General features: G+C 46.8%; 1 protein-coding gene across 5 annotated transcripts in view; it reads left to right on the top strand.

Moving 5' to 3' along the window:
• Nos (Nitric oxide synthase) overlaps positions 1-20,203 on the top strand; it is a 444,263-nt gene extending 424,060 nt beyond the window's left edge. For all 5 annotated transcript variants that reach the window (XM_075685663.1, XM_075685666.1, XM_075685667.1 and 2 more), the window contains 7 exons: positions 6,186-6,358; positions 7,920-8,130; positions 9,286-9,373; positions 9,883-10,013; positions 10,764-10,915; positions 11,702-11,893; positions 13,666-20,203. In XM_075685663.1, coding sequence (XP_075541778.1) covers positions 6,186-6,358; positions 7,920-8,130; positions 9,286-9,373; positions 9,883-10,013; positions 10,764-10,915; positions 11,702-11,893; positions 13,666-13,770 — 1,052 coding nt within the window. In that variant the 3' untranslated portion in view covers positions 13,771-20,203. The remainder of the gene's footprint in view (positions 1-6,185; positions 6,359-7,919; positions 8,131-9,285; positions 9,374-9,882; positions 10,014-10,763; positions 10,916-11,701; positions 11,894-13,665) is intronic.
• Positions 20,204-21,765: the final 1,562 nt, after the last annotated feature.

Genomic DNA, 21,765 nt, shown 5'->3' with positions numbered 1-21,765 from the left:
AAACCTTTATGCGCATAATTTGGTTCTCCCGTGACGGTGAACCAGTATGCCACGACGATAAATATCATAGTACGGTCGTTTCTGAAAGCGAATTAAACAACTGCTTCGTGCTCAGTCCAACTCTCAGAGGGTCATTCGAGTTACAGCAAACATTAAAAAAAAAGAGCAGATAGAAATTGTCAAAGTGTGCTTTCGTGAACGCCGCTTGCGTTAATTGTTTCTTTCGTAAAAATAAAATCTACTAACTGCGGTCGGCGATGTATGAGGCGTGTTAACATGACGTGCGCAAGATTTAGTTCTTTTTAGGTCTGCAGCTGATTGCGTCTAATTTCTTCTCTCTATTAGTTTGCCGCTTCACGTTAGGATTTAATTAGGTATAGGTCGGGATATCGTATGGCTATTTGAGGTCGCTCTGCTTCCTTTTTTCCGATTCAGCCGACTGGAAGTTAACCCCATGAGATTATCATATGGCTCTATCGCGTATTGCGTCTCTTGCTTAGAGTTAAGGGGACATATAAAGAGAGTTACCACGAACTAGTGCTAACTCACCCGTTATTTGAGGGGTATACGCTATAAACACCGAAACGTGTTCGTAAACTCTACCTACACCCATTGCCAAAGAAATGCGGGTCACGACTACCGCAAAATGTCAAACATACTTTTGAAAACTGAAACACGAACGTGAATTCGAGTCAAGGTTGCGCTCGTGTACAATCCGGGATGCGTGCACCTTGTTTTGGGGGGAAAGGCAGGGCTTTCGCAGCAATCGAGCACTTTGCATGTTGCGAAAGTCACCATCAACATCGTACATTATTAAATTATGGGATTTTACGGGCCAAAACCACGACCTGATTATGAGGCATGCCGTAGTGGAGGACTAGGTAAATATTTCGATCACCTGGAGTTCTTTAACGGGCGCCTAAATCCAAGTACACGGGTGGTTTCGCATTTTTTCGCCCCCCCCCCTCCCCATCGCAATGTGGCAGCTGTGGCCTGGATTCGATCCCGCGAACATCGTGCATAAATGTATGTTATTTTATTTCGTCTCCGTGTGTGAGCAGGGAAAGGCTGTTAACGTCCCGAAACTCCACAATGGAGTTATAGCGGGTGCCAGGGTGGAGGTCACCGAATCAATTTTGAGCGCTTGGGATTCTTTAACGTACATTGGGAATATATTTGCACGACCGCTTTTTTGCTTCTTTTTTCAACACTTTGCTTTCATTGAAATCTACGGCTGGGGAAACTGCACCCACTACCTACCTCATGCTTCGCAGCACAGAGGCAAAGCCCCTGAGCCACCACAGTAAGCACTATAAGATCTAGAGTGCTGTGGCTCCAGGACATCTGACGTCCGCAAGGTCAAGCAACCTAGCTGACAATATATAATGCGGATTGTATGCTTCTTTCGCCAGTGCTTACTCTTCTCATAAAACGATTAATATGATAATCACCTGCTTTTAAGCGACTCTAATCCTCGCGAGAACAGCTCATTCGCACCAAGTGGCCTGCCCTTTTGATTAATGAAAATCACAATAGCCAGACCAGCGCTGAAGGAGGCTGCGCTACCGATAACTCAACGAGTTAAATTAACAAGATAATCCTTAGACTATTTGTTTTGGATTGCCGTGATTCTATCTCTTTCTTTCCTTACGAACACGCACTTGAACGGTACTTGCTTGTTGTAATGCTCAGCTGACCTGACACACTGCCCGTTTTTTTTTTTTCGTTTCCATCAAATTTTCTTCTTAGTTCCGTTCTCTTTAGGCTGTAGGGCACGCTTTTAGAAAGATAGTCAGAGAGCAGCGGGCTAGTACCAGAAGCGTCGGGGGGGGGGGGGGGGCATAGTTTGGGGAATGTGAAGGAGGGGGAGTATGTTTGGATATACGAAATTCATGAAATAATGCTAATCCTTGTGAGAAAACTTTCTTAAACAGAGATTACAGGTTGCTACTGGAATAAAAAGACCCTCCGCAAGAAATGTCCTTGCTACACTACTGTCTATTGCCTGTCTTTCACAATCTGTCCTTTCTTTTCACATGGGCCGATTAGGCTGCCTTCTGTATTCTCTTCAGTCTTTTCTTTTCTCATTATTGTTTGCTCTCCCACTTCCACCTCTTCCTTGCTTCTTTTTATCTTTCCTTTATCTCTAATCTCGCTACTTTAATCTTACATCTTATCATTTCTTGTCTTTGTCCTCTTTCAACGCATTCTGCGTTTCCACATCAGACACTTTCTTTATTCCGTCCTCGCTCATTGGCCATTCTTCTTTTTTCGGAATAATTAGCTGTTCTTCGCGCCTACAGGGCTCGTCCATACCTAACGACTAACCTTCTGGCTTTCTACACGAAAAAGTAGAAGAAGAGTGCCGTCGCAAGAGAACACGTGGAGCACATGATCCAAGAAGAGTCCCCACTTTTTTTTTCCTTCTCATACCTGCTAGTGCAGGCGTATGCGCTTTGGCGCGTACGTATTTTCGTGAGTAGGCGCACCTACGCTCATTTTCGCGGCTGGCTAACTTGTTCACGCCATTATGCAGCAGCTCAACTCAAGTCAGTGGCAGCGCTAAGCGGCGAGCGCAACGCAGGCTCCTTTTTAACCTCGAAGCTGGCTTCACTGCGTTAATACCCGTAATGAGGCGAAGCCATACCTGGTAATCCAGTAACGGAGCAAAAGCTGGGAGTTCGTTGGGAAAGCGTAAAAGAAAAAAAAAAGAGAAAGAGTAAGAAAAAAATTAAGCAGAGAGCTGTAGGCATGGTTCATTTACTTGTCAGATTAAGGAAGCTGTGCTTGGGGTGGGCTGAGATTTCTAGCAGAAAGTAAATATTGAAACAATAATATCTGTTATTAATATTATCTGATGTAAACACAAAGCAAATATTTGTAGACAGGCTCATAACTACCTCTCCAAGTGGTACAGAGCCTGCCTACCTAAAAGGGTAGTTGACAGGGAAGGCGTATAAATAAAAGACGTAATTTGGAGGCAAGCCCAAAAACCGCACCGAGTCAGTGAAACTATTTGGTCGTGTTTAAACGAACAGAGTCCGCCCAGTACGTTAATATGTCTTGCAAAGTGACGAATAATAATACCTAAGTTTACCAAATTCTAATCACCTTGAACTCTGCTAGGCTCTGCACATTCGGAAAACGTCAAAGTGACATACGTACGCTCGTCTGTTAAAACAGATGCATACAATGCCAAAAAAGATGTCTGGTTTTCTTGCTTCAATCGATAACGACAAAAGAAAGCTTTAGCGCGCTCGGTTCCTCCATTATTTATACGTTCAAGACGCAAGCCTCCACGTCGCTATACCAGCAAAGCGTTCAGAACATGCACTGCATTTCCTTCACTTCTAAATCCCCTCCGCTGCTGTGTCCTAACATGCTCGGATCTCTAGCACTGACTAGTCGACCTTTCTATTTGTCTTATACTTCAGTGAAAACATTCAAACGCTGCTAGTCTTATCAAACGATTGACAAGTGGAAGATTAGGAATGAGGAGGGATTGCCACACAGGAGAAGGTTAGGTCATGCGCGCGCAGTTTAATTATATTAATTTCGCAAACACCAAACAACCTTATTCTACTCAATGGATTAGAGCCTTTCCATCTCCTTCAAAGTATTTAATATCATTATTTGCAGTTTACGGCCGTGTTTACTTGACTTGCGCTTTGTAACGAATTATGAACCTACGTCATAGCGCGTGCAGAAATGTCTTTGATGAAGCGATTCGTCGCAGTTTGATTCTGTATTGGAAGCAGCGCCTCCGTTCGTTTTAGGGAGCCGACAAGGACTTTTCCCGACACTCAAGAAGATAGCCTAGGCGTAAACTAGGGCAGTAACTCAAGCGGTGGCTTAAACTTGCAATTCATTGTTCTTTTCTATTTTTTGTGGCTACCGAGGTTACGTCTTGAAAAATGCTATCTGTCAGTGACAGACAACGGAGGAAAACTTTTCAGACGCCTGACAGTGGGCTTGAGTGACTTCTGCGCACAACTTTCAGTATCCCTGTTTGCCGTTCAACAAAGACCTGCACAGAACAAATGCGCATTTTAAATCATCGGGCCTCGACAGTCGCGTTTCACTCTCCCGTTTTTGCCGCTTTTTCGGCAGTGTATCTTTCCGGCACCGCTCGAGCGTTGCCCACTTGTCACTTTCTTATGCTTCGTCTTCCACTTGTATATTTACTTACGCGTAAAGGTATCTCCTTCCACTCTGAAACAAACGATCAGTCTAACTTCCAACGACAAAGTACGTTTACGGATTTTGGTCCTTTTTCTTATTGGTAGACTTGAGCCATCATCGTGATGGCTAGAGCGTCGCCAATCGATAATCGAGCTCTCGCTTATTTTGTTTTTGTTGTGTTTACATACAGGCCACTGTGCATCTACACGAGCAGAGACGGGCATCTTTACCCGAGAGTAACTTAAAATTATTAAATTATTGGGTTTTACGTGCCAAAACCACTTTCTGATTATGAGGCACGCCGTAGTGGAGGACTCCGAAAATTTCGACCACCTGGGGTTCTTTAACGTGCGCCTAAATTTAAGTGCACGGGTGTTTTCGCATATCGCGCCCATCGAAATGCGGCCGCCGTGGCCGGGATTCGATCCCGCGGCCTCGTGCTCAGCAGCCCAACACCATAGCCACTGAGCAACCACGGCGGGTCCGAGAGTAATTTTTAACTAGACGTATAGTACAGCTGTTAGCCTGGCGGAACAGGAACGATATTAATGTGCTGTGATAGCGAAGGTACTGGCCAAAAAGTCTTTGTTCGGGCTTTATTTCGCGCCCGTTGCTTGGAAACATAGAAATAAAAGAAAACGAGAAGGCAACGAAAGAGGAAAGAAAGAACAAGATGACGGATCACAAAGACTAATACAAAACACTGACATAGAGATGCCGTACGATAGTAGGAACAAAAATAAAGATCTTGCGGTGGCGCTAACAAAGAGAACGTTAAAAAGATACAAGAAACTTTGTTCCATGACTTTGTTCCAACAAAGGAAAAATTAGGTGCGCTACAAGCGGGAAGCCAAGTTGCTATCTTTCAGATTATGAAATTCGAGCATGCAGGGAATTTTTTTTTTAATTTGGCCGAGTAACAACCACTTAACGACGGGCTACAGAGCGCAATCAGAAGTCACTGCTCGTGTACCTTATACTTGTTTTTCTCGGCGCAGAACTGCGGGAGGTTAATGACAAGACAGAACGTTGACTCTTGTCGATGTTAAGCGAAGGCTGACAGTCGGCACTCATGTCGTGTCTTTCTGTACGACTGTACTCTGTAATTTTATCCTTACCTCATCACAAGAAGGAAACAGTTCCTGTTTAGGCAAGACGGCAGGAAATTGTAAGTTCTGTATACAATTGAAACATAAATGATGTGCCTTAGAGTGCGTAGATTTTTCCTTTTACGCTTTCCATTGTTCCAATTTATTATTTTTTTTTCTCGTCTGCAAGTGTTTCCTGTCCAGGAAAAGATTGTAATCCGCTATCGTAGGTTGACTTCCGGCTTTTCTCCAGAAAGCAAGTAGGCTGTGGTCGACTTCAGATAATGAACGTGTCGGATAAGCTGTAAATCGCCGTCTTTTGTAACTACTGGAGAGAAAGATAAGTCACTGCGGAACATGTGGACAAGGGCGAAGGCAAGCGCCGACACTTAACTAGGGTTTTATTCTTACCATGGCGCACGCCGATTTATTCGACTCTAATGGAGCGGCAATCGACGAAACCTTTCAGGTGACGCCAGTTCAAGTAGAGGTCGAAGCAATGAAAGCCAAGCGGAGAAAAAAAAAATCTCGTCTCGTGACAATTTTCTCCCGCGGGCGGTTTTCTTGCTCGGCGCTTTTTTCTTTCTTTCTCAAGATTTCCCTAAACTGTTGCCACTTGAAATGTGACTTCGATTGCCGTGTTCGGCGAATTATGTAAATTATTCGCATCCAACCATAAAACGTTTATTGACTATGATGGATCATCGACTATAGGTCTAGCAACAACCCTGGAAAGATGAAACAAAACGGTTGCACGGGTGTCACGGCCTTGCGAAAGCACTTAATAGGCTTTTCGCTTGCTCTCAAGAGAGGTTCGAGCTTTTGGAAACACTTATGCGTTGTTGTTTTTCCTTGCGTATGCCACGTGCGTTCCACGAGCGCATTCCACAAGCATTCCACTCGCGTCCTGCGCAGGCGAGCAGAAAGAGACGTGGCAAGACAACGGCCGCCTGCCTCCGTGCTCGCTGCGCGTAGCTCTGCGCCGCTACCTGGACATCACGACGCCGGCGTCGCAAGAGCTGCTCAAGTACCTGGCCGCCATGGCATCGGACGAGGGCCAGCAGGAGCAGCTGCAGACGCTCGCAACGGTGAGGGGAGCAGTGCTTCTGCCGCAAACGCTGCGTCTTTACTACACACTCACTTCAATGACTGTAAAACCAAAAAATAACAAGTCCGGCCAGATTGAAAGGTAGCGAAAACACAGCTTTTTTTGTGAGCGAGAAAATGACGAAGACGAGAAATCCCAGTGGCGCCACCTATTTTTGGACTGTGGTACCTCTCACGTGACGTCATCGCTGGGTGATTCGCAAGGAGCGGCGGAGAGTGAGGTCGCTTGAGGTTTGCGTAAACTCGTCCGTTTTGCGCGGGCGACGCAAACAGAGGAGACTAAGCGGGACCTTCGGTGGTTCCGCATTGCGATACCGCAGTCACATTCTCCTTCGCATGTGTCATCAGTTACTGAAGTGTGGTCTTGTGTGTGGGTGTTCTTTTTTTAATGCACGAACATTTGACTCGCCGATTGCCGAAACGTCCACCCATTTAAATGCGACTACTGTGAGCGAGCAGCTTTGTGTATTAGATTCTAGAATTCTGACTCCAACGCACTTCTTCGTTCATAACATTCGTACATAACATTCGGTGGATTCGTTCATAACAAGGTGCCATAACATGACACTTTTGCATGCAAAAACTCTTTCTGCTATGCACGCGCCATCGTTAAATGGATGGTTTTCGCAGTTCCTGAAGATATATTTCACATTCTCGGTAGGTAACTTGTTCTGTTTTTCTTGTTCTTAACAGCAATAGCTGTAACGGTCTTGTTTCCCAACTCAGGAATAAAAGTCCGTTGGCTTTAAAAAGAATTGTAGTGACGTTTCACTCCGTGAACGTAGGTTAAGCGCAAGCGCATGGTTGCTGTTCCCGAGTTTTTAGGCTATGCCGTCCTGTCTGACACATCCGAATCGTCGTAAGCCGCCTAGCACGTTCTTCGGGAGTCTGCTTGGCATGCCTAGCGCGCGCCTTTTGCCGGTCTTTGCCGACGACTTCGAGGTCGGTCGACTCGCGCTCGACCTGCCGTCATTTGCATTGCTGCTCTGTTCTTCTCCCTCGAGACTGGGACTCTCGATCGCCAGAAGAATCCGGCACATCCAAGCGCACACAGAGCCCATAGCAACTGCCAGAGGAGATGAACCCAGCGCTCCTCTGCCTACCCTCCTCCTCCGTGACAATCCGCCTCCTTCCTCCTCCTCTCCCCCTCTTCCGCCGCACGCTCCTCCCTACCTTCCCCAGTGCGCACTCCTCTTCTACACCTACAGGCTCCCTTCTCCTCCGGCGCTCGCCTCCCTCTCCCAGTGGCCCCAAGCACTAGCGGGCTCCAACGCCGCTTGCGTCCCTCTCCCTAATCTAAAGCTCTCTAATCTCGCCGATACGCTTGCGCGCAAGGAAGTTAGGCGCCCGCTGCGCCAAATTGCGCGCCAGCAGATCTATCTATCTATCTATCTACCTATCTATCTATCTATCTATCTATCTATCTATCTATCTATCTATCTATCTATCTATCTATCTATGAGATTACGGAACGAATATGCGCTTTCCTGGTAGAAAGGGTGTTACGCTCACATTTGCCGCATTTGCGCACGCGTTTTTCAGAATCTGGAGAAGTACGAGGACTGGAAGGCACACAAGTTCCCGCACCTGCTGGACCTGCTCGATGAGTTTCACTCTGTGCAGCCGACGCCCGAGCTACTGCTGTGCATGCTGCCTCTGATCCAACCGCGCTTCTACTCCATCAGCTCGGCGCCGGAGGCCTATCCGGGCCAGATACACCTCACCGTGGCCGTGGTCACGTACCGGACAGAAAGTGAGCGAAGAAGCTCCCGTTTCTTTTTTCGGGCACACGCTGGCCTCTTCATTAGCACTAATTGGAAATGCGTCATAGACTGAAGACGTCCAACTGGGCCCTTGGCCTGACGATATGTCAACGAAGCGAGTCATCCGAGCGTTCCTTAGTTTATTTTATTTTTAGCAACAAGAATTGAAATAGAAATTTGCATATGCTCATGTTGTGCCGCCTCTGCTCTGCGTCGCACGTCGTCATGTTCTTTTTCTCATCTTCCCCATCCTTCGGGCCAGATTAGCACTCTGGAGGACTTTTACCTTTGCGCTTGTTTGTGCGTGTGTGCGAGTGTGGGCGCGCGTGCGTGATTGTGTGCTTTTTCCTGCAGCTATGCGCGGGTCAGGTCGTAAAGGTGCTATAGTCGCCAATAACGCTGTGTTCTTTCAGGCGTAACAGCAACGCTAAATGAAAAAAAAAATTAAGTAAGAAGCGGTTAGTAACCACCATTGACTCTAATGTTCTCGCAATTACTGAGCGAAGCATAACTTTATTTATTTATTTATTTATTTATTTATTTATTTATTTATTTATTAGTTTTCTAATTTATTTATTTATTTATTTATTTATTTATTTATTTATTTATTTATTTATTTATTTATTTATTCTTGTGTTTGGTCGTATTGCAAACGTTGGTAATTCCTGTCGCTGGCTCTTCTGCTGTAACTTATTGTTAAACGAAACGATGTTAAAATAAAGAGAAATCGTGCCGTATTTAGAAAAATAATTAAGAGTGTTTTAGGGATTACGCACTTGAAATGACCTCAGATTAACATGCCATTCCCGCTGACTCGCGACGCCCAGTGCGGGAGTGGTGGGCAAGGCATACGCCATATGGAACGCTGCTTTATTTGGCATCTTAATCTCCACACCAGACAGACCTGTGAACAACTATTGAAAACCAGGCATATGAGTATAAAAACAACCGTGGAGACGGCAACCTTTGCTATTATTTTATGCCTGCACTTTCGCACCCGAAACAGCAGCTATGACAAAAGTTGTGCTGCGTTTGCGGACTTTCTTACGTGGGCAGCACACCCGTCCCAGTCACACAAAAAATCGCAGCAACGGCCGGTTGTCGATGCTGTTTTTTGAGCGTTTGTAACCTTCTTTTTTTTTCAGATGGCACAGGCAAAAAACACTACGGTGTGTGCTCCTCGTTTCTGGACACCATTGAACCAGGAGAGGAGATTGCTTGCTTCGTCAGAATGTAAGCCTCTTTCTGTAAAATCTGTAAATGATCGTAGCAATAAGAAAATAATGCTTTATCGTACGGCTTGTACATTACGCACAAATCTATGCTTAAGTCATGTAATCTTGATGCAAATTAAATTATATAATCGTAGTAAAATCGCAATGTTCATGCGTCTGCGTTCGGACTGGTTCTATGGCCGCTATCAGAATGGAAAGTAATGTTATGAGATATTGAAGAATCTCATGGTAAACTCTGAATTGAATGACATAAGTTGTATGGTCGGGTGCGTGATATCAATTCTGTCATTTGAAACTACTAGTCCCGACACTGCCCTGATTGTTATTCAAGTTCGAGTATTTCGTTTTGAGTTCTCTTTTCCTGACCATATGTAGCTTTTTTTTTTGTGCGTGATTACAGTGCTAATAGACTGGAAAGTGAGGTTTTCACCTTTCAACTCCGGCTTTCTTCCTCTTAGTGAAGCACATAAATTTACAGAGTTTTCTTTTACCCTTCCCGACGGTTAGCGCGCCAAACTTCCACCTGCCAGAACAGAAGAACGTTCCCGTGGTGCTCGTCGGACCGGGGACAGGCATCGCCCCCTACAGGAGCTTTTGGCAACGACGCTATTGTTCTATGCAGGGTGTCTACCAAGAAGGTACGTGCACGATGTCCCATCTGGGAATACGAAACGGTGTATAGAGGTAGATTATAGGACGACGAATTGAGCTGTACAGTTGCTAACGATTCATTGCGAGCAGCACCGCTTAAGACGAGGACAGGAAGACAAGAGCCGCAGGACACATGCTAGGCGTGCGCTTAGTGGCCCTCTTCTCTTCGTGTGCTCGCCTTAAGTACCGCTGCCCACAATGAATTGAGATTCACCCTTTGTTCAAGCGCTGCTTTCACTTCGTAGAGTGAAAAATCAATGGCCAAAATTAAGTTATAGTCACACTGTCTGTGAACGAAGTAGAGAGGTGGCCTCGCTACTTTGGCCACTCAAACAAAACGAAGTACTCACGGGAAGATTGACATTTGGAGTGATCAGTTGCGGATGAACAAGGAAAGTCTCAGCCTGGAACCAACGTTTCCTCAAGAGGACCTATCTTCGCCTGACAAAGTCAAATCAGTTCGTCGAAAACGTTGGCTACAGGCTATTGTTACCTATATAAAAGTTGTAGCCGCTGTACTACGCACCCAGACCGCTATATTGGCATTGACCGCTCGTAAAGCGACGGGAATGCCGGATGCTGCTTAAACACGAAAAGAAGCAGGATGTAGCGTGAAACGGTCAGAGATTTTATAGCGAGCACGACTGGGGACCCCTCCGTGGGATTAATCCTTTGTGCCAGAAAAGCGTGCGGCGTTGATCACCTTTTGTTGGCCTTTTCTTCAAACACTGTTTCAGGACAACCGTTCTACGAAGGCCAGATGGATCTCTTCTTCGGATGCCGCACAAAGGAATCGCAGCTATACGCTGAGGAAGTGCAGACAATGAAAGACGCGGGTGCACTGCGGAACGTCTTTCTCGCCTTCTCCAGGGTTCCAGGCCAGGAAAAGGCATGTATCAAGAACACTGTGGATGGTTTAGGTCGATGCTGCTACAGCAAATTCAGTGTCAGTATCACGCGTTTGTCAGTTAATTACCGAGTCTTTAGCGTCACATTGGCGCTCAGCGCGGAGCTCCTATTCATCACAATGTAACACAGGGGTGTTCCGCTCGCGTTTATGTCGAAGACAATTTATAGCGCTGAAGCACCAGAGCCCGACACACTGTTCAGCGAACGTTGGCATATGACGTTGGGCACCAACGTTCATGGACAGAAAGTGTATCCTCCTTAGAATATGAGTTCTAATACCAGTTGCCGCAGTTACGCGCTTAACGTATCTTGGCACTGTTACCTTCCTTCGAAACCAGTGTGAGTATGGCACGACTGAATAAAAACAACAAAAAAATCTTTAAGTGCCAAAACCGCAACATGATTAGAGACACTGTAGTGGCGGACCACGTATTAATTGTTACCACCTTGAGAGTTTTGAACATGCACCCTATGCACTGCGGACGAGCGTTTTCGCATTCTGGCCCCATCACAACGCGGCTCCCGCGGTCGGGATCGAACCCGCCACCTCGTTCTTAGCAGCGCGACGACACAGACATTGAGCTACCGCGACGGTTACGGTTGTGTTAGATAGAGATCAGATAGATTGATTAGATAGCGTGGTGCATCGCTCTGAGCACCAATGATATGTCCGAAGGTGACACTACTGGCACCATCTGCTGCCAAACTATACGACACCGATTTCATTTTAAGAATCCGCGGCTAATGCTACCTCATTTCGGTGCAGTGCTACGTCCAAGATCGGCTGCACGAAAAGGCCGAGGAGCTGTACAAGCTGCTCACGAAAGACAACGGCCACCTGTACGTCTGCGGTGACGTCATCATGGCCGACGGTGTCAACAAGGCGGTGCGTGCCATCCTGCGAGACCAAGGAAACATCTCGGAGGAGAAGGCTGAAACGCTCATGGACAAGCTCAGGGTATGCAAATTTCGCTGAAACGCGACTGCATGCTACTGAGGCCTGTGCTTGCATGAAGACAAAGAATAGCCTCGAGTCAGCCTCGTACTTTGAGCTAAGCTCGGCTATAAGGTTCAACTATCATTGTGCCCCGAAGCCATATTGTAAGAACAAGACCCCGCTGCCATATGTATCATGAGAACAATTATCGTTGAGTGTGCCTGCGTGTCTCCCTTATTTGTGGTGAAATCGTTTTCTTGCCAGTATTCTCTAAGCAACTTGTACATTCGTAGATTGCGCGATTCGGCCTATTTACACAGGCCCTGCTGCAATTTTCACTCCACTATGATGACACTCGCCAACGTTCAAAAATTAACGCCGTTAGAATGGCTAGGAATATACAATGCAACGATTTCAAGTCTCGGTTTTTAAGAACTTGAAAACCTTGGCCTGAAATCATTGCATAAAAAATAAATGAGCTGTAGTACAGTTGGAAAAGTGTTTCATCCGAAATATGTGCTAGTCTCATGCTGTAATCGGACTACTTTGTTTCATGAATTGTTCTTGGATCATTCTGTGAAGTGACAACTGCTTAGAACTAGTCCTCTGTGTTTCGATGGTCATATTGGCTGGCATTCTTGGCATCGTATCAGGCCAACTGGCAGTATGGTGACGTTTGCGTATAAGTGTAAAGTACCACACAAGAATTGTAAAATAAATAAATAAAAGAAGAGGCCTCTTGTTGCCACTTGATACGGCCCCTAAGTTCTGTTCCGAACATTACAGTGGTCTATAGTAGCTATTTATAGAAAACCTAAGGAATGACATTGTGATAAATACGATGGCTGAGGGCTAAAATTTGGCGACAGTTGCGCTCTCTTCTCGGCAGTGATGAGTGCAGCGCGATGTCAAATTTCACGCTAAGGTCTGTCGTGTACCACGAGAAGCGCTTTGTGTTACATAGTCGCTTCAGTCAGATTTCATGTGCATCGGCGCCAAGTTACAATCAACTAGCTCACAAATGACTTGCACTGCTGATTACCTTCGAAGAATATGTCTGTTTAGTTAATTACGAGGAACATTATTGCGCGTAAGCATTAATTTTTTTTTCTAGAGGCTTGAGTCCCAAAGTGATGTATGAGTCAGATATCACTATGTTATCGTCAACATCGCATTGCTGCAATGTAAGAACTGTGCTCCCACAACAAACGCCCTTGTTCGACAAACAATCCAATTTTTCTTGCACCGGAAAGGGACTAGTAGCCAAAAGCATATTGCTTCAAAGTTGTCTTCTTTTGGCTTCAGTTAGCCATACATACGTATTTGAATAATCGTCACATGCTATAGCTTTTTTCTTCAGTAATATTTTTACGGAAGATACGGCAGAAACGTAAGGTTAGAAATGCTGCGATATCAACCTGCTTGGGCAAACAGTACATGCTTCCCACTCATGTACTATGTACAGTGATACATATGCGAACAGCGGAGCGCGTTCTTATTTTTTTTTTTTCGCGGCCAAGCGAAAAGAAAATGTCGCTGAGATGTACGGCCAAAGTTGACGTGCCACAAGCGGTGTCTATGACACATCAGAGTTGTTCGTACATCTTCGCGCCTTATTGCTTTTCGCTGGGCTGCGAAAAAAGCACGCACTATGCTGTATATGGTACGTTGAATCCTTGTGCGATTGTATTTCGTTGGTTGCGTGTGTTGGTTGAGCGTTATCCAACTCTGTTCACACCAGTAGTAACACACTATGTACTCTGATACCATTGCGTGCCTGGCGCGTGGTGCAGGAGGAGAACCGCATCCACGAGGACATCTTCGGCGTCACCCTGCGCACCGAGGAAGCAACGAGAAAAAGTCGGGAGGACGCCAAGCGGAGGAGCACCCACAAGTGACACCCGCTGGCCGGCCTGCCCGACTCCTTTGGCTCGCTCACTTTCTCCAGGATCAGGGCCCTCCTCACCAACTGCACTTCGCCGGGACACGCGAAATGACGACACCTGTCACCGCCGCCACCGGTGGGGGCGGGACTAGTGCGCGCAACCTCTTTCCTCCCCGTCCTTCTTCCATTCCGCGCTTCCCCGTGTTGCGCTAAACGTGCCGATTGTCCCGACGGTGCAACCTTGTCCTGCAGCTGACTGATTCTTTTTATGGTGACAGTCTCTAGTCAGGACACGGGATGCTCAAACGCGCTTGACTCTTTTTTTGTTGTTGTTGTTGTTGCACAGTTGTAGCATCGTTTCCGCGGATGATTGACCCACCGACACGTGAACACGGGGCTCCGGTACATGGGGCCACATCTGCCGGAAACGCGTTTAACCGAAATTTTGTTTCGCCGTTGTCACCGTTACATGCGGTTCCGCTTGCTTCAAGACAGTGATTCATCGAAATTACAGTTCTAAAATGAATTCATTCAATAGACGTTCACAAGATATCGCCGACAGCTGGGAGGCTCGCGGCAATGTCTTTTCCTGGCCGAGACACGGTGAAAGTATAACACCTGTAGGTCTGATTAGACCGCCTTCACTGCAATTACTCGTCTGTTGTGACGGCGAAACGCCGTCGACACCTCACTTGGATAGAAGGGAAGAACACTCAATGGAATGTCATGGTTGCAGAAATTTTCGTACTGCTGATCGCAATGGCAGCCCATTACAATGCAACGTTATCAGTAATAACACGTATTGCGTGTGCTATTTGTTCGTCTGCAGGATAAAGTTGCACCGTCCGAGCAGTCGTACGTGGTGTAGCGTGATTCTAGCATGTTCCCAATCTTTCTGTACCCGCGATCTGCTCAAGAACACCTAGAGCACTTCGAGCATGTACGCATCACTATACTATGTCATGTGGTAAACACGCACCGTCATGCACGCAACGACGTGCGTAACAGTGTGTGTCGTGTGTAATACACTGTCATGTTTCGCCCACGTATACTTACGCAGAAGGAAACCCAGGGCACAGGGATCCACAGGGTTAGGTTCGCACGGTGCGTAGATACGCGCTGTCGCCTTACCCTCAAGAATGGGAAGCTGATGTATAGCGATATGATTAGCAATGATCCAACCTTTCAAACCCACTGTCTCCGAGATCAGTGTTTGTATTATACACACAACCAACACGGCAGGAGTTGCAGCTCGTCTTTTCGTGTATTCGGGTCCCGCTCATCTGGAGCGAACTTTCCAAGTCTGATGCGCTGGCCAAGTCGGTCACAAGTCCGTGTACCGCCACATACTGCTCATTGATAAGTAAGATTTTCTTTTTCGTCTTCTTCCTTTTCGGTAGATATGTGTACATATGGGCGCTAACCGGAAGCGGACAAAGTAACCGCCACTGTGCAAGAGCTCCGATTCAGTGCGAGCCACTGAGTGGCCTATTCTGAAGCGTTATTCTGCAGAACAAAAGATGGCAGCCACTGCACCTCAATTTCAAAGAGCGCACAACATAATCTATGTACTTGGACGCCCTCAATATCGGCGTGCATGCAAATGAGCATCGGCACGCTAAACTAGACTTGGTAGTCGTAGTAGAACACGTTTACTTGAGAAACGAATGGTCTTTCTACGTCGATTCGGGAAATCGCGTAAGTTTACTTCCGCAAAATAAAACTTCGTAAGTCAACTAACACAAAAGGTTCACAAAGGCACCAGGTTAAAACTGGTCTCCCTGTGCTTTCCCGTGCATTTAGTAATTGTGCAGTGGTATGCGTGCATAAGTGCGACATAAAGCTGTACGTGAATATTTTCTTCCTATCTAAACTTTTGGCTGGAGGAAAGGTCTAAAGCAACGACTCGCAGCTCCGAGTTCACTTTAACACCTTCTCAGTGCCACATAATCTACCCGTCTTGGTTTTACAAGGACGTGTTGCGCATGGCTCGGCCACCGTTGTGCCAACAAACGCTAACACGCGCGTTCAAAGCTTATCAAGAGACCATTGTACCAGCCTATGTTTTACCATGTCTGGTCATCTACGCCAGTGCTTCTCTGAATACTTCACATTTCGTAGTGCTACTGTGAAGGATGCGCTTATACAATATTTCGTCTTCAACCGTTCCCCGTTAAAATTAAAACATACAGTGTCAGAACATAAAAGCAAAACAAATGTTTTATCTTTCTACACGCTAATAATATTCAGTCTTTGTGGGACCGATCCCAAGAAAATACCATACGGTGCCGAGTTAACTATGTTGCGAATGAAAAAAAAAAGCACTCCACAATTGACAAAATACTTGAGCTTCAGTGGAGGCCGTAGCGCCCAGTTGGAAATTTTATGCACTTGTACCACAACCACAGCTCAAGAAATCTCAAACATTGCTGTGCCGGCTTGCTCTATCTCTTTCCATAATTATTTGTAGTTGCTAAAATGCATTTGTGCGCAGTATTGTACAAGAAAAATTAACGGTACTCCGCAACGGCAACCAACCAAGTCATCGTGTCTCCGAAGCATTAGACAAAGACTGCGTGCGCTAAGCCTTAGAACCGCATCCAAGAACTAAGCGGCCGTGTGAGCTCGTTTGTACGAAAATATGTTAGACAGCGCCTACAACGCAGCTACATAAAGCCTGCAATAGCGATCGCGCATAACGTGCTCGAGTGTGCGCCTGCCAAAAGGTCGCAGATTGCGACCATGCCCGCTGCACCGAATGCTGGGGCTTATGAACGCAGACTCTCTTTTATCATAAGCCACAGACCACGTGCTTCGCCTGCGCACCGCACCCGAACCCAACATGCTCGTTCATGGCCTTGGCCCCGTTATCTCTTGCGAGTGCAGAGCCGCATTCCTCAGTCACTTATCTACAAGGAGCACTTTGCACGTCATGGAGAGATTGTGAGGCAGCGGTATGCCAACAACGAGAGTTGATAATGAGAAGGCGAAAGGAAAAACTTTATCTGCCTCAAAAAAGAAGAAGTAGAAGAAGAAGCAGAAGAAGCCCGATTTCCCGTGTCGCAGCTACGTCATGCGTCGTTCGTCATCTGTCTTTGCGTGAGCGTTGCGGTTCACGTGATTTGAAGTTGCGTAGTAAAGTCACCCTATGTGGCGGCATTGTCTCAGGATCTTTTCCGGTGTCCCTAACGATTTAGCCGTGAGGCTAGAGGCAGCCTTGGGTTCATTGTGTGCGGTGATCTGGGTATTCTGGAAACCTCTGCCCGCAGGAGAAAAGTCTCATCAGAATATGGGTTCCGGTTATTTCGTCAGCTGCAAATATTTCCTTAGAATATTTCATGGACTCCGCGTCCATGCGTGACCACGTGATAGCTGCCGGTGGCGGCAGTTGACAGTCGGACGACTATACACTCAAGTTTGTCCGTTCAAAAAAAGCTTGTACCACAAAGCGCAAAGAGAACCACTAAGAGGTGGACAGGCTACATGAACCAGATTCAATTTGGGATGAAATATGAAAGCGCCGCGAAGCTTTGTTTCGAGGAAGAGCCAAACGACACACGTGGTCGAAAGAGCGGGTCAGTAATGTCCTGGGCATAAGTGTAGCTTCGGCTTCGCACCGACCGTGGTATTCTCACTACAGTTCTAAGTGCCACAGCTTACAAGAACCTATAGGTACGCCAAATGGGCATTTGAAAGTTCGAGGTTCCTATCAAAGGATGCATGCCAGAATGAAGTGCCACACTAATTTGCCACCGTTTCGACAACAGCAATTTGCATTTTGTCCTAGCGTGCACAGGGCTGCAGTCGATGGTGAAGAAAAGTTATTTCTTCAAAACTTCGGCACACTCTGGAGCACTCCTTCGGTTTGAGTTCTCCGTTCTACCGTTTACTGACGACGTCGCCCGCGACACCATTGTCACTGCGTCGAGGTTAAGATCCACCGAGAGCAAGTGGGTCACGAAAACGCTTACATGCATGTCTCAACGGCCGGACAGCCCCAGTTGAGTCCCGGTTAATACGCCCGGAGTTCTCTCGCAAAGGCAGGCCAATGTGAGGACGACCCGGACGTATCTAGACCGGCTTTTTTCTCATCGCTTTGCCGCCGTTATACTGTTTGTTTCGTCGGTTGCAACCCGTACACACACACCGCGTCCTCAGAGATGCGAAGGCTAATAATGGATGCAAAAAAAAAAAAGAAGATCCCTGAGGCGCTCGACGGAGGGGGTGGGTGGGGCGCACGCACTATACAATGCCTGTCGTGCTTAGAGACGAGCGCCTTGACACGCCGCCCGTGCAAAGGCCTTCGAGGCCCTAATTGTGACGTCCCGAGACAATTCAGGCGCGACGCACGCTTCTTTGTCACGCGACTAAAACTCTGCGCGTACGCCCCTACATACCCACGTGACCGCGTGTACACCATACGGAGCAGCCTGCTGCGCTAATGCGCACTATACCGTATACACATGTGCTCCCGTTTTTTTTCTTGTTTTTTTCTACATGTGCCAGTGCCTATCCCTCGATGTCCACTTGCCCGCGTGTATACTTCTCAAGCCCACGCCGCCCGCCTCTGTATAAGCTCTGTGTCAGCCGCCGAGTCCGAGGGCACGTTGTTAACCGTCGCACGCAAGCGTCGTGCTTTCTGCAATCCAATTGCCGCGCACCCCGTGTATAAACGTCGCTTGTATAAAGCGTTTTTCCCCCTCCTTTTCTCCCGCTTGCTCGAAAGCGGCAGTCTTCGCCGTCGCCGGTTTAAAGAGCCACGTTCGTTTCGCAACGTTGTGAGGAGCTTTGCGTGTGCCTGCGTAACGGTTGCCCAGGGGATAAAGTGAAAGATGGAGACATGGAGAGAGGGAAATAAATATATATAGAGAGAGAGTTGTTATAGTTTCTTGTGCTCCGTTCAGAGGTGCAGCATTTTACAGAGCATTTATGTGTACAAAAGAGTTTCGCTCGATGTCTCACCCGCGATGCGCGTAACCCCTGTCCTCCCTCAACCCTTTCAACCCGAGCGTGTGCTTAAATGTTTCTTCGAGATAACGTTCGCACCTTCTCGCGTTTCATGGAGGAGGCTCTGCTGAATGAAGCGCCGACGCCACTGCTTTGGTGTAGAGAGTCTGCCTACCACTGTCGCTTGTTGGGGAAAGTATTTCTGCTTATTGCGTCACCTCTGGCAGAAACTGGGTTAGGACTAAGAATGTCAAATGAATCTTGCATGCGGCTACACACCGTTGCATCTGAGGTAATCAATTAGTGTCTTGTTACAAGGTGATAATATGGGGGTAATCAGGATGGGTTATCGTTGATAGTGAAGAAATATGGCGTCTGTCGTTGTTATAGCTCCCGGCCATCTCACGGATATCATGTTGCTAGAATTCTTAGAGTTCTATTTCATGATACTTAAGTCGGAGATAACGGAGTGTTTGAGGTTGTAAGCTGCTTTTAGCATGCAAGGAGGCTGCGATATGAGATACAGGACATCTACGCGCGAAACGGTGGCGTCCGTGCAGCACTAAAGAGGTGAACTACGGGTGAGAGTATTTTTGATCGTTCTTTGCGCATCCTTTTGTCATTGCAGATCAGTGCGGAGGGAAAAAAAAGAAACAAACAAACAAGAGAGATATAGGTGGAGAGTTCAGAGACCCTATCGTGCGCAAGTGAGCGTTCCAGCGTGTTCTTTTTTTTTTTCGTATTCTTCGATGTGCGACTACCAGTGTTTAACTATCAGAGCGTGCTATCATGACCATCTCGAGGTTTCCCCCCAGTCTCGTGTTTTCTGGCGAGTGTTTTTTTTTTTTCGAGACTCTATAGCATTTGTGGCTGCTGCCAGTATATACCTCCGCCACTGTTCTACACTATATCTCTGCCAGTCACTTCCAGCGCCGCCTGCAGGCTGTATTCTCCAGGCATTTGTACATAGCGGAACTGTCTAACTGAGGTTGCCGAGCTCCACAAGTTTGCCAGATAATGCCGCAAGGCATATAACGCGCGAAATGCTACTATATACTGTGACCATTACCGTGCACTTCAAGAATCATGAAAGCGCTAGCAATCCTCGAACTGCGTGACCCACGCTATAAGCGGCGGCTCACGTGCTTGATCCGAATAGAGGGCATGCTCCGGAGCTGGAGCACGATAACTGTCCACGACATGGTGAAATGCGAGACGCGCTGTTAATCTTGAAAAAAAAAAAGGAGTTGCTGGCGCTTTCCTAATTCTCAAGAGTGTAGAGCGTCAACTCCCCGGCCTTCGGGCACTAATGTCGACCTCGTCGTAACTGCGAGGTTTTTCCAGCTCAAATACCTTCTATTTCTCCGCATCTTCCGACGCATCAGTGCTGCCAAATAGTCAGCTTCCTTCATTTCATTTTAATTTTAATTTAAGCGTTTGATAGCTCGCTAGCCTGAAAGGTCTTTTTTCTTTTCTTCCTGCGTACAAGGGGGGGGGGGGGGGGGGATCAATGCTGCTACTTCTACATGATTCTGTTTTCGCATCGTGCAGGCAGTAAGTGGTAGCTTGCAGCTCGTTTTAATGCTGAAAGGGAACTCATTCACACTGTTTGGAACACTTAGACGCTGGCTTCTAGTGCACACAAAATTATAATTGACAACAACGTGATTTGGTAAAAATTACGACAACTGTGGCGCAGCTCGAACGCACTACGAGACAAGCGAAGAAAATTAAGTGCATTTTCTCTCTGTTGCCTTTAGAACTAATGCGTTTGAGCGCCGTCCATGTTAAGATTTAGCAGCGGTGTGCTGCTGTCCCACTCCGCGCACGATGTCGTAAGCGGCAACCACATGAAGCGCATATTCAGCGTATTGTCGGCGTCGTGCGGCGTCGGCGCGTCCATATCGAATTGCGCGATGACTGCAGCGTTAGTTCATGTGGTTATCGAATAACTTTTGTACCACTAGGTACGCGTTCGGACCTATTTTAAAACCACTGCGGTCATCACTCATTCCGAAATACACGTGACGGTGCCGGGCAATGGGACGTCAAAAATACCGAGCGCACGCGCTTCATGCGGTTGGCGTCTCAAGCATCAAAATTATGTGCGTAAGAACCATTTGACCACCCGTACGACTTGTAGGCACAAGACATCCAACAAGATTCTAGCATGTTTTTTTTTTCTTTTTTTTTCAGTCCTAGACAAGTCTCCAAACCGTGGACAGCAGTTTTCCCTACGCGTCGTCTGGTAGATCGGGCAGTTTTGTCGTGCATATGTTTGCCACCTTATATCTAAGTTACTGCGCTCAAGGATGGCAGATCAAATATGCGTTCCTATACACGCGCACAACCTTCTGGGACAACGATAGAAAAGCTGCAAGGGCGGAGCTTCTGCACATGTATTACTAGGCAAAGTAGTTTGCAAAGCAGTTTGACCTAACCATCGGTTTCTTCGAATAGATACTGAATCAGCGTGACTGCCACGGTTTCGCATTTGCCCACACACGGAAGAGAAGACCGGGAAAACGTATTAAATTTAACATTCAGTGGTCTATATTGTCTTATTTTGCTGTTGTAAGTAGAATGCTTATGTTTTCTGTGTCCCCGGCTTGAAACTAATGCGGGTGACAATGTGGGAGTTTTCTCAGGAGTGCTCTTCCTTACGTAGCCTTTCATTCAGTGCCACAGAAACCCCTGCCCGACTATAGCCCTAACAATACTTTTATTTACTGTCATTGTTACTATCGCTCTTTTTCTTAATTCCTACTTGCAGCCTGGAAACCTATATATACTGGTTTGCTTCCGTTCGGGCTATATTATGGCATGCTATGCACTTAGCCTGCCGGAGCGCTAGTTGCTTCAAAACGGTTGGGAACATGGCGTCAAAGAGTAAGTGTGATGAATAAGTGCGCCTACCGAACGCCCAGGTAATTCGTTTTCGCGTCAACCAGCTTATCTGTTTGCGTTTGTACAAAATTACATTATTGCTTGCAAGTATAGCCAAGAGCGACTCTGCCAAATGTTCACGGCAGTAGTATTGTTTCGTTGAGCCCCTAGTAGG

Source organism: Dermacentor variabilis, chromosome 3, assembly GCF_050947875.1.
Source record: "Dermacentor variabilis isolate Ectoservices chromosome 3, ASM5094787v1, whole genome shotgun sequence".
Taxonomy (NCBI): Eukaryota; Metazoa; Arthropoda; class Arachnida; order Ixodida; family Ixodidae; genus Dermacentor; species Dermacentor variabilis.
Note: the sequence above shows the minus strand (reverse complement) of the source record. Positions and strands in the feature narration are given on the sequence as shown.